Source organism: Chlorocebus sabaeus, chromosome 20 (assembly GCF_047675955.1).
Source record: "Chlorocebus sabaeus isolate Y175 chromosome 20, mChlSab1.0.hap1, whole genome shotgun sequence".
Classification (NCBI taxonomy): Eukaryota; Metazoa; Chordata; class Mammalia; order Primates; family Cercopithecidae; genus Chlorocebus; species Chlorocebus sabaeus.
The window spans coordinates 37,910,297-37,925,424 of record NC_132923.1 but is presented as its reverse complement, the minus strand read 5'-3'; the positions used below and the strand labels follow the sequence as shown (position 1 = coordinate 37,925,424).

General features: G+C 39.4%; 1 protein-coding gene across 3 annotated transcripts in view; it reads left to right on the top strand.

The window, feature by feature from the left end:
• Positions 1–427: 427 nt before the first annotated feature.
• The window catches only part of SNX7 (sorting nexin 7), a 109,416-nt gene continuing 94,715 nt past the window's right edge, over positions 428–15,128 (top strand). The window contains exon 1 of one of the 3 annotated variants that reach the window (XM_007977861.3): positions 428–976. In XM_007977861.3, the coding sequence (XP_007976052.3) occupies positions 731–976 (246 nt within the window). In that variant the 5' untranslated portion in view covers positions 428–730. The remainder of the gene's footprint in view (positions 977–15,128) is intronic. The other 2 variants (XM_037982648.2, XM_007977860.3) reach the window with 2 other exon arrangements.

Sequence of the window (15,128 nt, the reverse complement as noted above, 5' to 3'; positions counted from 1 at the left end):
GAATAATAAGCAGTTAAATAATTAAAGCTTTGCCTTGGCAGTGCAAGGACTGAAGATTATTTTTCGGTGGCAATTTTCCAGACTTGCTAGTTGTCCTTGGGTCTTGGTAACATTCTGCTCATTAACTTCAGGAAGACGTCCAGGAGTAAAGATGCATTTGAAAGTGGCTGAAAATAGTTTGTAAAGCTCAGCTTTCCTGGCTCGACAGTGAAATGACCGCACAGGCCAGTCACTGGGTCAAAAATCAATTAACGAAACGGGAAGTTTTCATGTCTTTATTTTTACACTAGCTCGAAAATCACAACCAAGAAGAAAGGCAACCACTGAATAGAGGAAATACAGTATTGTTGTTGCTGTTTTTTCTCTCTTGGCAGGCTGGGTCGGGTGCCTTCAGCCTCTCCGTGGATCCCGCGAAGTGGACGGTTTCGCTCCGTGGCTTCTTCCCCGACCCCGCCACCGCGGAAACGGTCACTCGGTGGCCCCCGACTGGGTCAATGCGAGGACGCCCACCTCCTACCTTTGAGTCTCTTCTCTTCTCCAGGGGACAGCCAACCCTTTCTCCACCCTAGCCGGAGTCCGAGAGTTCCAGTCCCGCCCCTCCAGCCCGCCTCAGGCCAGGTGGGGATGCGCCCGGCCCGGGCCGACGCTGGTCCCGGCAGTTCCGCGTCTGCGCAGCGGGCGAGGGGCTGGAGCGGGGCCGGCCGGGGAGGCGCAGGAGACGCGGGAGCCAATGGGCACGCTCGGGGGAGCCGGGCTGGCGGCGGCGGTGGCGGCCAGCCGGGCGCGCACTCTCGGGATGGAGGGCGAGCGCCGGGCATCTCAGGCGCGCTCCTCGGGCCTCCCGGCCGGGGGCGCCGACGGGGAGAGCCCGGGGGGCAGCGCCCCCTTCCCGGGCAGCAGCTGCTCTTCCGCCCTGTTGCAGGCGGAGGTGCTGGATCTGGACGAGGACGAGGACGACCTGGAGGTGTTCAGCAAGGTGAGGGCGGCGGCGGCGAGTCCCGGGAAACTTCCAAGGCAACTCCGGGAGTTGCCAGCATTGCGCCGACGGCTGCCTCTGGCGCGCTCGCCCTCCCGGGGCGGCGGCTCTGAGCTGGGGACGGGTGAGGTCCCCCGGGCTGCTGGATCCCGCCTGCCAGCTCTGGCCGCAGCCAGGGCCGCGTCGCCTCGGGGCCTCAAACCGCAGCCGCTCCCTCCTCCGCACTTTGACCTTCCGTGTGGCGGGGCTGTGGCTTCGTGGAGTCTGCAAAGTTGTGATTTGTTTTCCCTTTTTGCTTCTCTGACACAGACATCTCCTCGCTGCAGCTCCCGAACCTGGAAGGCTGGTGGCTCGAAACCGCCCCCGCCAGCTGCTTTTCGGGCAAGGCTAGCCCTGAACTCTGGGAGAGAGATTAGCCAAGTTTAGAGAAATTATTTTTAATTTAGTGTTGTTAGTTGTGGATCTGAGACTTGGGTGACACCCGAGGCGAGTCTCAGGTCCTGTGGGAATAGGTTCGAGGAAATCTCCCTAAACAGGAGAAAACGGTTGTTTCTAACAGGAAGCTCCTCCGCTGAGGAGCTAAGAATTTTTCAGATGGTCAGCTACTGCCACCCAACCCACAGCCGGCGCTTTCCTTTTTCCTTGCCCCCGGGAAATTTAGGACCAAAGGCTCTTCTTTCCTTATTTTACAGTTGGAGGGAAATTGACTTGTGTGGGCTAGTGGTAGACTTTTGGTACGTGTAGACTGGTGGCTGTAATTTCTTAAAGGGTTTTAGAAAAGAAAAATACCTTTCTTGCAGGGAGGTTGAATGTCACTCCAGTTTCTCAAGTTGCTGCTGAGAGAAGACCTGAGTTCAGATCACAACGCTATATTAATTACTAAGAAGCCTGTTCATTTTAATGTTACCTGGAGATGTTAGGTAAAGCAAACGACCTCTTAACCACCGCATTTACTCTGGGAGAGCAAATCCAAGTTAGAAAGTGAACACGCATACTCTGACTCCAAAAAGGAGTATGTAAAACTTATTTCTACTTCGGGTTAAATGGAATGATAGGCCCAGGTTTGTATTCCGGATATTTAAACAGACTATCACAGTTTTGTGCTCTTGACTTTTCTATTAAATAGTAAAACAATGGAATTATTTTATATTTAGTTGTAAAAGGTAAACGCTGCCTTTTTATATTCCACACATACTTTATGTTCAGATCAACGACAATTGGCCAGTTGGTGATTTACTTTCTTTTCTTCTTTACATTGCTGTTTAGACAAGGAATATTAATCTATGGTTATGCATTGTGAAACTTTCAAAATGGAATGGGATGAGATGTTGGAAATGGCAATAGTGTATCAGAAAAATCGGGGTTTCTTTCTGTTTTTTTTTTTTTTTTGTCCAGGCTGGACTCAAACTTCTGACCTCAAGGGGTTCTACCACCTTCAGCACCCAAAGGGTTTGGGATTACAGGCTTGAGCCACAGTGCCTGGGATTGTTTTAAACTTGTCAAGTGGTTTCTCTTTCCCCAGATTCTAAGTGTCCTAGCTGGCACTTAAGAATCGATGTTTAAATGAGGTCCTCTGGTCAGAGGCAGATCTAAGGTGAAGCTAATGAAATTGAAGCTTCAGCGCTATTCGTTTGCTTAGACCTCTGGGCGTGTTGGGGGTTGCTGGAGTTGCAGATGTTCTAGGTGGGAAGGAAATGACAGGTCCCAACCAGAAGCATTTCTAAATAAGCATTTCTGGTGAATTGCCTAAAGCTCTCTCAGACTAAGGAATCTAGATCTCCATGGCTCCAATCATTTATTGAGATTTCTTTTCTCATCTGAATAATTTGTTTTTCCACCTAATTTTGTATTCGTTTAAAAGTGGACCTTCCAAACTCTATAAGCCCATACACTTGGATCCACCCTGCTTGTTAGTGTTGACTGCGCGTCTTGGATGCTTAGAAAAAGTTAAGAACAACGTCTGTAGAAACTGCCCACATAGATTAAGGCAAAGATAATAATATTAGTGAAAATTCAAAAAGAATAGTTGGAAAAGTTTAAAATTAGCCTCTTTTATCCATTTCAGTAAGTTGAATTTCTCAACCGTTACCTGTAGTTAAGCAAGCAAATTTAAGAAAGGCTGCTCCACGTGGCCTTCCCTTTCCACTACTCCCTTCCTTGCCTGCTCCTCTATAAAGCAAACACCACTGCTGTTCAGCCTACCCTAGGATGGAATCTCACAATTACTTACGAAGCAGACTGTCCTCCCCTTTAGTACTTTGAGGTTGGCAACCTGCATATTCAATTTACATTCACCTTTATAGTCTCCTTATTCCCTTAGATTATTTATGAATATGTGCCTGGTGCCCTCTTCCAGAAGCTTTTTAAAGAGTATGAATTTTCCCAGCACTTTGGGAGGCCGAGGTGGGCAGATCACTTGAAGTCAGGAGTTCGCAACCAGCCTGGCCAACATGGTGAAACCCCATCTCTACTAAAAATATAAAAATTAGCTGGGTGTGGTGGTGGGAGCCTTTAATCCCAGCAACCCAGGAAGCTGAGGCAGGAGAATCACTTGAACCCGGGAGGCAGAGGTTGCAGTGGGCTGAGATCACACCACTGTATTCCCTCTTGAGTGACGGAATGAGACTCTGTCTCAAAAGAAAAACAAAAAACTTCGTATTATTTCTTTTTTTTTTTTCCACAACGTATTACAAAGTACATGGCAAATACATATTTTTGTGTTAAGTATGATTAAAAAAAGAAATACAAGATTTAGTTCTTGCTATCACAATTTTACAGTTCAGGTGGGAAGATGGGACAGAAACTCTAAATGGCAATATAAATCAAGAGGGATGGAAGGTAAAACAGAGTTGTTCTGAATTTTCATATAATCCAGTGAGCAGAAAATGATGCAACCTCAAGAGAATGCAGAGGACATTGATTTAAAAGAGGAAGTATAGATGTTAGAAGGAGAACAGAACCAATCATACAAAAACAGTAAAATAAAAATAAAAAGAAAATAAAAGAGATACAAATGGTAACAAGAGCCTAAGAATTATTTTAAAACTAGGTCAAAATGAGATGAGGCTTCCAAAAAATTTAACTGGAGAAAAAGGGCCAATTTCTTCACATTTAAAGGAAAAAATTCTCCTCTTTGGGGGAAAAACAATAAATTAAAATAAATTGCCTTTATTTTTATTGAATACTGTATGGAAGAAACTGCTGTGGATACAGAGTAGTGATTAGGCCACAATGAAGCACTGAGATGCTTATCTGGTAGTAAGTGATAGCTCTAATTGGCCTCTTTAAAGATATTCAGGATCATAAAGTAAGATATATATCATCTAGGATAATCAGGGAACTTACAGATGTAATCATCCTCATCACTACTAGTCATCTTTGAGAAGTCATGAAATGCAAGTATGGTTCCCTGAAGCTAGAAATAGGTAAATATTGTTTTTACAAATAATGGGCAAAAAGGAAGTTCTGGAAGGTACTGAACAGTAGGTTTCATTTCAATCTCCAAAAAAGCCATGAAGTGAATTATTTAGTATGTTGTTTATAAACACTTTGAAAAAAACATGATCAATAGAAGCTAACATGTTTTATAAGAATAATGAAAGACTTAAGATTGTGTTTATGGTAAATCAGAGTTAATTGAGCAAGGCTTTTGAGAAAAAAATCACTCAGTTCTTCAGAAAAGGTTATTTATTTATTTATTTTTTGAGATGGAGTTTTGCTCTTGTTACCCAGGCTGGAGTGCAGTGGCACAATCTTGGCTCACTGCAACCTCTGCCTCCCAGGTTCAAGCGATTCTCCTGCCTCAGCCTCCTGAGTAGCTGGGATTGCAGGCATGCACCACCATGCCTGGCTAATTTTTTGTAATTTTAGTAGAGACAGGGTTTCATCATGTTGGCCAGACTGGTCTCGAACTCCTGACCTCAGGTGATCCACCGGTCTCGGCTCCCCACAGTGCAGGGATAATAGGCGTGAGCCACTGCGCCCAACTGAAAAGGTTATTCTTGAAAGAATAAAGTTGAGACATCTAACATACACATGTATACATGTCTTTATATATATATGTTTTTTGTTTGTCAATTTGGAAATTCAGTATAGTGATGGAGCAGCATAATTATACCATTCGTCTATCAAATAATTAGACAAAGATTAGGAAGTCCTGCTTACTAATTTCTCACATATATTCTCTGAACAGTCTCTATTTGGTTTCTGTTGTGTGCCTGTATCAGTCATCACCCTGATAAAAATCAGAATTCTCTCCAATGATTTAAATGAGAGTTGAATGCGGGGACTATTTATGGAATTATTGGCAGAGTTAGTGAACATACAAGGAATACTGAGGCATTTAGAGAGTTGTAGTGGCAAAAAACTATTAGCATCCCTAGCTTTAAAGGGACAAGAAATGGAAATAGCATTGCTGGAAACCAGTCAGACCTGAAGCTGTGGAGATGGGGATACTTCTTCAGGAAGTGTATTTACAGAGAGAGGTAGCTACTGCCAGAAACGTGCCAAAGCAGGAGGAAATAAGGGGTATGTTCCCTGAATTCCTCTTCTCCTACCCTTGGTTCTCCTGCTTGCACTCCTCATTGAGTGATCTTGCTAAGGTGATGTCATCCATAGGTGCCAGCCTCCTAGGGCACAGAAAATAGATGGGTGGGGTCATAGGACATAGTACAAAAATGTGGAGAGTTCGTTTCAATAAAGGTGGCTGTGTCAGTATCTCTCATTCTATATGCTCTTCTATGATGTGACCTGCCACTCTCCTATGGAGAGATGGAATAAATGCTGCTTTCCTTGAACTTGGGTGGGATTATGACTGCTTTGATCTATAGGATATGGTGGAAGTGATGCTGTGCAACTTCCCAGGCTAGATCATGAAAGGGAATGTAGGTTTCATGTTGTCCAGTGGGACACTGTGCTTTTTGGAGCACCGTGTAAGAAATGCAACCTAAAACCTCCGTGTTAGGAAACCCATGTTACATTGAAGCCACATGTAAATGCTTGGTCAGCAGCCCCAGCTGAAGGCCCTGGCACTATCCAGCATTAAGTGGCAGGCTTTCATGTGAAGATGTTTGCATGATTTCAGCCTCCAGCATTCACATGCCCTCAGCCATTAAGTCTTTTCAGTCGAGCCCTCATATATAATGGAGGAGAGACAAGACATTTCTGGTGTGCGCTGCCTGAATTCCTGCCTGAACTAGTGGGCATAATAAAATCTAAAACAATAAAATCATTTTATATGACTAAGTTTTCAGATGATTTGTTACACAGCAGTAGTAACTATAACAATAGCTAATAGTCTGTATATCATAATCGGCTTTCCAAATCTTTTGATAAGTTAGAACATTGTATTCAGGAGTAGACTATGAAATTTAATTGGCATAAATATGAAGTTCTGAAGAAGGCTCCATTAGTCATTGTAAGTAAAAATACCATTAAGATATAAGCTTAGTGGTTAAGAGTAGAAACTCTCATTTCTTTTTATTTGAGACAGGGTCTCACTCTGTCACCCAGCCTAGAGTGCAGTGGCATGATTTTGGCTCACTTTATCCTCCACCTCCCAAGGCTCAAGCCATCCTCCCACCTCAGCCTCCCCAGTAGCTAGGACTACAGCTGCACACTGCCACACCCAGCAATCCTTTTTTTTTTTTTTTTTTTTTTTTGTATATATAAATTTTTTGTATTTTTAGTAGAGATGGGGTTTTGCCATGTTGTCCAGGCTAGTCTCAAATTCCTGACCTCAGGTGATCTGCCCACCTCGGCTTCCCAAAGTGCTGTGGTGTGAGCCACCGCACCTGCGCAGGAGTAGGGACTCTAACTACATTGCCTGCATTTGAAATCCTGGCTGCACTGCTTACTAGCATTGTTGCCTAAGGCAAGTTACTTAATGTCAATGCGTCAGATTTTTCATCTGTAAAATGAGGATAAATACTAACATGATGATTACATGACTTAATATATGTGTTCCCCTTTCCCTAAGGCCTACATCCTGATCTTGTCTTAGTGGGCCTTACTATTTTGATGATTAGTAAAAAACAAACAAACAAAAAACAAAACAATGAAACAAAATAGGGTTGATCCAGGACTATTTATATTTCTCTTACAAAAAATTTCACTCTGTGCCATTATAGCTCTCTTATAGGTTAAGTATTCTTTTATATTTCTCCTTGGGGAGGAAGTCTAGGTAGGTGAAGTAGAAAGGTGAAAAGCTCAAAGTTTGTCTTTTTGGGGTAGCATATGTGATTAACAATAAAACCAAAAAAAATAAGGAAACTTCAGAATAAGTTTGGGGAGACCTTGTATAGGACCATTTTATGTGCAAAAATGCCTAGTGGTTTTCAGTGACTGAAAAACCAGTATACACAAATGACATGGTATTGAATTTAAACACCATATTTTCAAGGTCATATAGGGTATTAAATTTAATGTAATTTGAACTGTCCATGCCACTTCTGAAGATCCATTCCACTCTCAGCATTTTAAAAGGAGAGTTAACAGTTGATGTCAAAAAATGGCAGAGGAATATGGTCTCATCTTCAGATGCCAGTGCCTTGTTACGGATTCTTTGGAATACTATGTTAAGATGGAGCTGAAATCTGGTCTGGGCTTAGAAAGAGGGCTTAGATCCATTAACAAGATCTTCCATTGGCACAGGAAGTAGTAACAGTCTTGTTACATATTTGCTATCCATGAAAGAGAATCAACTAAGGGATTTCACTGATGATATGTTCTGGTAACCATGACCTGTGAGGAAAATCTGGGGAAGAACAAAAAGTGATTTGGCTTGGAAGAGATGGGTTAATTCTTTTAATAACTCCTTATGAAGACTTATTATGATCCAGGTGGATTAAATGTTTACAGTTTTGAAGGACAAAACTAGGACCATTGGGTGAAAAAATATAGAGAAGTTTCAGGCTTATTCAGAAAATAGATTTGTAATTAAAGGTTCTAAAATGAAAGGGATTACCCAACAGGATCATGAATTCTGTCACTAAAAATGTTCTAGAACAAGCTGGATGACTAACTGTCCCAGAGGAGAGGAGGGTGCGACAGTTGAACTGTCCTTTTTTACTACTAAGAGCCTGTTCCAATGAATTTTTGACTTACTAAATTTAACCGTAAGAGCAGTGGAAAGTCTTAATTAGATGGGCCTATTCATCCTTTCAGTTTAGTTCCAAATTGGACTGTGTTCTCACATTCTCCAATTCTTAATTTCTCTTCCCAAACCCGTTGTCTTTTCCATTTAATTTTCTCCTAGTGATGTAATAATTCCTTAGGTTCCAGGATAAAATCCTCAGTGTTTACCTTCTAATCATCCCTCTCATGCACTCTTCATGTCTGTTCATATATCTGAATGTCCCCCATCATTTTTGCCTTTTTAGTATCTCTGGAATTAGTGCCTTCTTTCAGTTTCCTCTCCTATGTTTGGAGTGGTTATGTGGTTACCTCTGAGAACTATTAAAATAGCCTCATAAGGTCTTCATTCTCTTAATATTCTGCCTCCATCCTATGTGTTCCCAGCAAATCAGCGTTTCCAGAGCACACAGCTCTGATCATATTGTAACCTTTTGCCATTCACAGCTGTTGATGATCAGGCTGTCAGCCTTCTCCTTCACCATCACTCTCTTTCCTGGAGAGCCTCACTGTTCAGTTCCATGACTATTATGTCACCTGGGAGCTGGTTACAAATGGCATCTCAGACCCAGTGAATTGGAATCTGATTTATACAGGATTCCTGGTGATTTGTTTCCACCATACAATTTGAGAAGCACTGATCTAGGTTGGTCCACTTGCCACTATGTGAACTTACTGTATATTTTTCTACTTTTGTGTACTTATTGTTAGGGTAGTGAAATAAAATCTTTTCTGTTACTCATCATCCCTAAGAACCTTCTTCAATCCTCAGCTCGAATTAATTTTTTCCAGTCTGTGCTCTCCATACTAGTGTTTCGAATCATCTGATATCTGATGCTTAATACATTCTGCCTTATAAATAGATATTATTTCTCTTTTCCAAAATCTTGATTGCTTGTCTATTTTCAATAGATTAAGCTCCTTGAAGGTTGGAGAGTAGGAACTCTATTTACAAAATAAATACATTAATGAATGACATAGCCTCTGACTTCATATTTATAGAGACAGTTATTACAGCAATTTGCTGGTGGTCTGTTGTTAGTGAATTCAGTTTGTATCATATTGGTCTTTCCTGTCAAGATACTAAACTAAATAGAATTAAATTAGTCTTAATTAATGGTGAGTAATGTTATTGTTTGATAATACAGACAGCTATGTTGAGCCTCAATCCTGAACAAAATCTCCCATTTAGATTATATTAGAAGAAATAAGCATGAAGCATAAACAATCCAAAGATAATAATTTAGAAACCTCCTTTTACTTGAAGAAAAAAAACATATTAAGCTATTAATGCTATAATAGCACCTGTCTCAGGGAGCTTGGTTACAAGTAGTGGAAACCAACTCTGGCAGGAAAGAAGTGCAATCTTGAATATTAGATTGCTCGCAGAGTAGATATAAAGGCTGGAAATGCAGGTGCGGAAAGGGACAGGCACTAGCAGAAACTATAGCCAATGTTATGTAGTCGTGTGCTGTGTGAGAACGTTTTGGTCGATGATGGACTGCCTAAGACTGTAACACTGTGTTTTTACTGTACCTTTTCTAATCATGTGTTGCAGCCCTGCCTACAGTTTTCAGTACAGTAACATGTACAGGTTTGTAGCCTAGGATCAATAGGCTGTACCATATAGCCTATGTGTGAAGTAGGGTATACCATCTAGGTTTGTGCAAGTGAACTCTATGATGTTCACACGATGACAACATTTCCTAAGGCTGCATTTCTATCCCCATCGTTAAATGACACATGCCTGTATTTGGAAAAGGGATTGGATGTTGTATAAACAAAGAAAAAAAATTGTGAGGACCTATAGGAAAGAGCTACAGCTCTTTTTTGCAGAGACAGTGGTGTTTATTTATTTATTGGTCAAGAGCAAATAAGGAAAGTTTTGACAAATATTTTGAGAAAATGATGTTAAAAGACTCCAGATTTAAACTTAGTGTACTCTAAAAAGAATACTTTTTTTCCATGAGTTTTAAAGATAAAACTTTATGTTCGTATCCTTGAGGGTCCTGATAATATGCTCTAGCACACTCTGAACTGATAGCCTGCTGTAGTTTTACAGGTAGCTAGTGTGATGAAAAGGAAACACAGATTCAATAGCTATGTGGTTACAGTGTTCAAAATTTATTTTATTCATGTTTGTTTATTTGTGTCACACACTTTCCAAAGAAGATAGGAGACTAAAAGTTAAACATTTACATTGGAATCACCTTAAGTATATACTTTACAGTTTTCTCAATAAACAGGTAAAGAGTTATATGCTTAAAAGATTTTGCTCAGTTTAAACAGAATATTTGATTAACTTTGGATTGTGTATATCAATCAAGCTGGATAATAGAGTGTTACCTCTAGTATTAACAAAAAAGACAATTAAAATTATTAGTAAATACTGACATAAAAATCTACTTATGTTAAAACATAGGGTTAAAACAACAGTTTTAACATTGAAATAGAAAAATTGTCTTATTTTTTGACATTGAGAAATGCTTTTATATGACATGCTCTTTTTTTCTTTTTAAATTCAATTTTATTGAGTATATTTTACATGCCATAAAATTCACTCATTTTGGGTAAATGATCATTTTAAAGATAATTAACCAATTGTACAACTATCACTATAAACCAGTTTTAGAACATTTTCATCTCCCTAATATGATCTATTATGCCTGTTTACAGTTAATCTCTGTTTTCTCTCTGTCATAGACAAAAGCCAGTCATCTAAATTTTCTGTTTATATAAATTTGTCTTTTTAGGTAATTGCAAATAAATAGAGTCATATCATATATGCTTTATCATAATTTTGAGGTTCTTTCATTTGTCATATTTTTAGATTCATTTCTATTACAAAAATGATTTTATATAATAGTTTTATTTTTAGATAAGTTTTTGTTTTAAAATAAACAGAAGCTTAATCATTTAAATTGAAATATTAAGAGAAAAAGTCTGTTTGGGATGAAAATGAAAGCCTTATGTGTTACCAGAAACAAATGGCAAATTCTTGGTATATGAATCTTGAAAACTGGAAAAAACGAATCTCTAATTTGTTCTGAGAAAAATGTGCATGTGTATTTTGTAATCTAATTGAACATTGAATGCTATCTTCATCAGCTTTCACTAGGTTATGCTTCAGTACAACCTCGCAATTTCAGTGGCTTGCTTACAATTACGTTTTCTTTATTGCTCGTGTATCTGTCAGCTGTGGCTATACTGTGATTCTGCTCTAGGCTTTGACTCTGTTCTACATGTCTTCTTCATTTTGGGATCAAAACTGAAGCAGTGACCCCTAACTGGGACATGCCACTCCTATGACAGAGGGAAAATAATATGAGCACTGGTGGAAATAGACAATGGCTCCCAGATCTTCTACGCAGATACTGCCATTGTCCAAAGCAAGTAACTGGCCAGACCAATTGGGAGGCACTGAAAATCACCTGGCAACTGGCCAGGAGATGTAATCCTTTCACAGGAAGAAGAGGGATCATTAGGAACAATCAGACCACCTCTAACAATGGTTTTGTGGCAGAGTTATAGGCAAATGGCATCTTGGACCTTTCTGAATAAATAAAACCAAATTTTTAAAATAGAGTATTAAATACAAGAAATAAAATTTTCTACTAAGAAATTATTCAAGTGTAATCAAGATTAATGGAGCTGCATTAGATATGATTAATCACCACCAATTGGCTAATGCTCATGAAGAGTCTGAATAAGACCATACCGATGCTTAACAATCTCTAGTTGTGCAACAAATGTTTTACCTTGGAATTTTCAGGTGTAACATTCATTTATCATAGAGTGCTCCTCCCTTTTTAAAAGACAATTAGAGAATGGATGCAGCTGGAAACCATTCTCAGCAAACTATTGCAAGAACAGAAAACCAAACACCGCACGTTCTCACTCATAGGTGGGAACTGAACAATGAGATCACTTGGACTCGGGAAGGGGAACATCACACACCGGGACCTATCACGGGGAGGGGGGAAGGGGGAGGGATTGCACTGGGAGTTATACCTGATGTAAATGACGAGTTGATGGGTGCAGCACACCAACATGGCACAAGTATACATATGTAACAAACTTGCACGTTATGCACATGTACCCTAGAACTTAAAGTATAATAAAAATAAAAAATAAAAAAAATAAAAGACGATTAGATAAAATATATGAATACTTGAATTCTGACACAGCAAATGGGAAAATGAGCTTTGCTGGTCATTCCTTCATCATAGTCTGTGTTCCAGCCATATGTCTCCTTTCTGTTCCTCAAATATTCTTCCTGCCTTGGACCTCATTGATCGGTCCGACTGCAATCCTGCTCTCCAAGTGTTTTGTATAGCTGACTCCTTCTCATGTTACCTCCTCAAAGAAGCTTTCCCTGACAGCTCTATGGAAAACATTCTTCCTGCTTCCTGCAGCCCCTTTATCCAACAACCTGCTCCATTTTCTCCTAACACTTACTCTTATCTGAAATTATCTTACCTATATATTTATTTGCTAATTATATGTACCCTCCCCTTCCCTCTCAAATAAAGTATAAGCTTCATGAGAGCAGGAACTCTACCAGTCTTGGCCACTATTGTATCCCCAGCCCAGTGCCTGATACTTGGGTGACATCCAGTGAACATTTGTTAAATGAAATCAAAATACTATACCGAGTGCTTTTTGTGTGTTTATGGATGGTGAGGGTGGTTGAGTCTTGCTATAAATTAAGAGATGAGAGACTTGGGGAGAATGATTATCATCCCTATACCACAAATTTATTCAACTGTAAAATATGGACAATGATAATTATACTTCCATCAAATTGTTGAGAGGATTAAATGAAATAATGTATGTATATGTTGCTAAGGCACATAGTCTCTGGCACTTAGAAAATGCTCAGTATTTACTATTATGGTATATAAGATTAATATTTTGTTTTTGACTTATGTAAGCAGCCACTTTGAATTTGTAGTGCGATCTTCAGAGGATCACAAAAATATACTGGTTTCTATCTTTGAGGAACCTATACTTATGTAAGGGAAAATATTGTAGCAATAAATTGATAATCTGGATAGGGCTATATGTACATCTACTTAGTTAAGTATGGAAAGTTTGGAAAAATTTTCTATGGATATAAAGCCTTCATGGAGATAAAACTTAGGAGGGTAGGGTACTTTTAATTTGAAATAATTAGAGCACATGTTTTTAAATTTCCAGAATTTTGGTATCACTTTCAAAAGTATTGTTTCTTAAGTGATACAATATGTGCATAATTCCCTCTTGGAGTGAGTCCTTACGTGTAATATCTGCCAGGCAATTTAGAATTCCTGGGAGATTAGAATGTTTGGTGAATCTGTTTTAATCACTGACTGGTTTTCCCGATATATGTATAAGCATATATTGTCTCTTGAGAAATGCTCTGTCAATTTGTTGGTGGAGTTAGATATCTAGGCCCTTACAGATAGGAGAATATCTGTAAAGACAACACTTTGGTTTAGGGAATAGTTGTGGTTTACAGTAAGACAGGATCCATTTTTGCCTATTTAGGGCACAGTCAGCTGGTTGTGCTCCTTAAAACCATTTTGATTACATTCCTGAGTTGGGTCTGCAGCGTTATCTGTCTGTAGGACATATATTAAACCTCTTCAGAAGTTCTGGTTAGAGTAATTGTTTTCCCGGGTTTGTTTTGCTTCCAGTTAGTCATCACTGAAACACAGTTGGGTAGTTGGCTGATACTGTGTTTTATGTGTGTGTCTATTACCCCAAACTTGTTTTAAGGCCATTTCAGTTGACCTTTTATCATTTGTAGATTTCGCATTCATGGCTTTAAAATATTTTTGACATGCAGTAATACAACATACCACTGAGGCACACATGCGAACTGCACCAGTGTGCTGGAGGACGCGCTTAGTTGGGGAGCCTTGCCTACCTTTCAGCCTTAGTATTTTAGTTGTTGTTGATTTGTTCTTGCTTATATATGGAGTTGTCTTTATTGTGGTGATTAAAAACACTGATTTGTGAGTGTATATGTCTGAGTGTAAAAAATGTCCCTAGCACAAAGGGAACTGCTACAAATCTGGAACTTACCTCTGCCTACCTACCACTTGTCAAGAGAATTTTTTTTTTATTTCTAAGTTTCTTTAGAAAACTGAAAAGAGGCTGGGTGTGGTGGCTCACTCCTATAATCTCAGCACTTTGGGAGGCTGAGGTAGGAGGACTGCTTGACGTCAGGAGTTTGAGACAAGCCTGGGCAACATGGTGAGACCCTGTCTCTACAAAAAAATTTAAAGAAATAGTCAGGTATGGTGGCTCCTGCCTATAGTCCTAGGTAATTGGAAGGCTGAAGAAGGAGGATCTCTTGAGCCCAAGAATTTGAGGTTACAATAAACTGTGATTGCGCCACTATACTCTAGCTTGGACAAAAGAGCAAGACCCTGTCTCTAAAACAAAAAACAAAAATAAAAAAAAAAACTGTGGAAAGGCACTATATACTTATCCTACTCAAACATACCTTTTGAAAACTTAAAATGATTTTTATTATGTAATATTTTCATATATATGAAACAATATACATATTTATAAAATATCTGTTTATATTATATAGCTGTCTATATAATTTCTATAGTGTAAAGCCAGAGCAAGCAACAGCTTGTGGGCCAAATCTGGTTGACCTTTTATAAATAAAGTTTTATTGGGACACAGTCACACCTATTTGTGTATTGTCTATGACAGCTTTTACACTACAGTGGCCAAGATGAAAAGTTGTGACAGAAACCAGATGGCCTATAAAGCCCCAAATATTTACCATCTGGCCCTTTACAGAAAATTTTTGCAGATTCTTGGTAATAGAATGATAAAATTTGCATCCATGTTCCACTCCTTAGTTTAAGAAATAAAACATTCAAAAATTTTGACATCCCTGTGTTCCCGTCCGTAGATTATCCTTCTTCTATGAAAAAGAAATGGATAATCTGAATTTTATGTTTGTCATTTGTTTGGTTTTTATGGAAGTTTATGTAGGTATCTTGAAGTAATATAT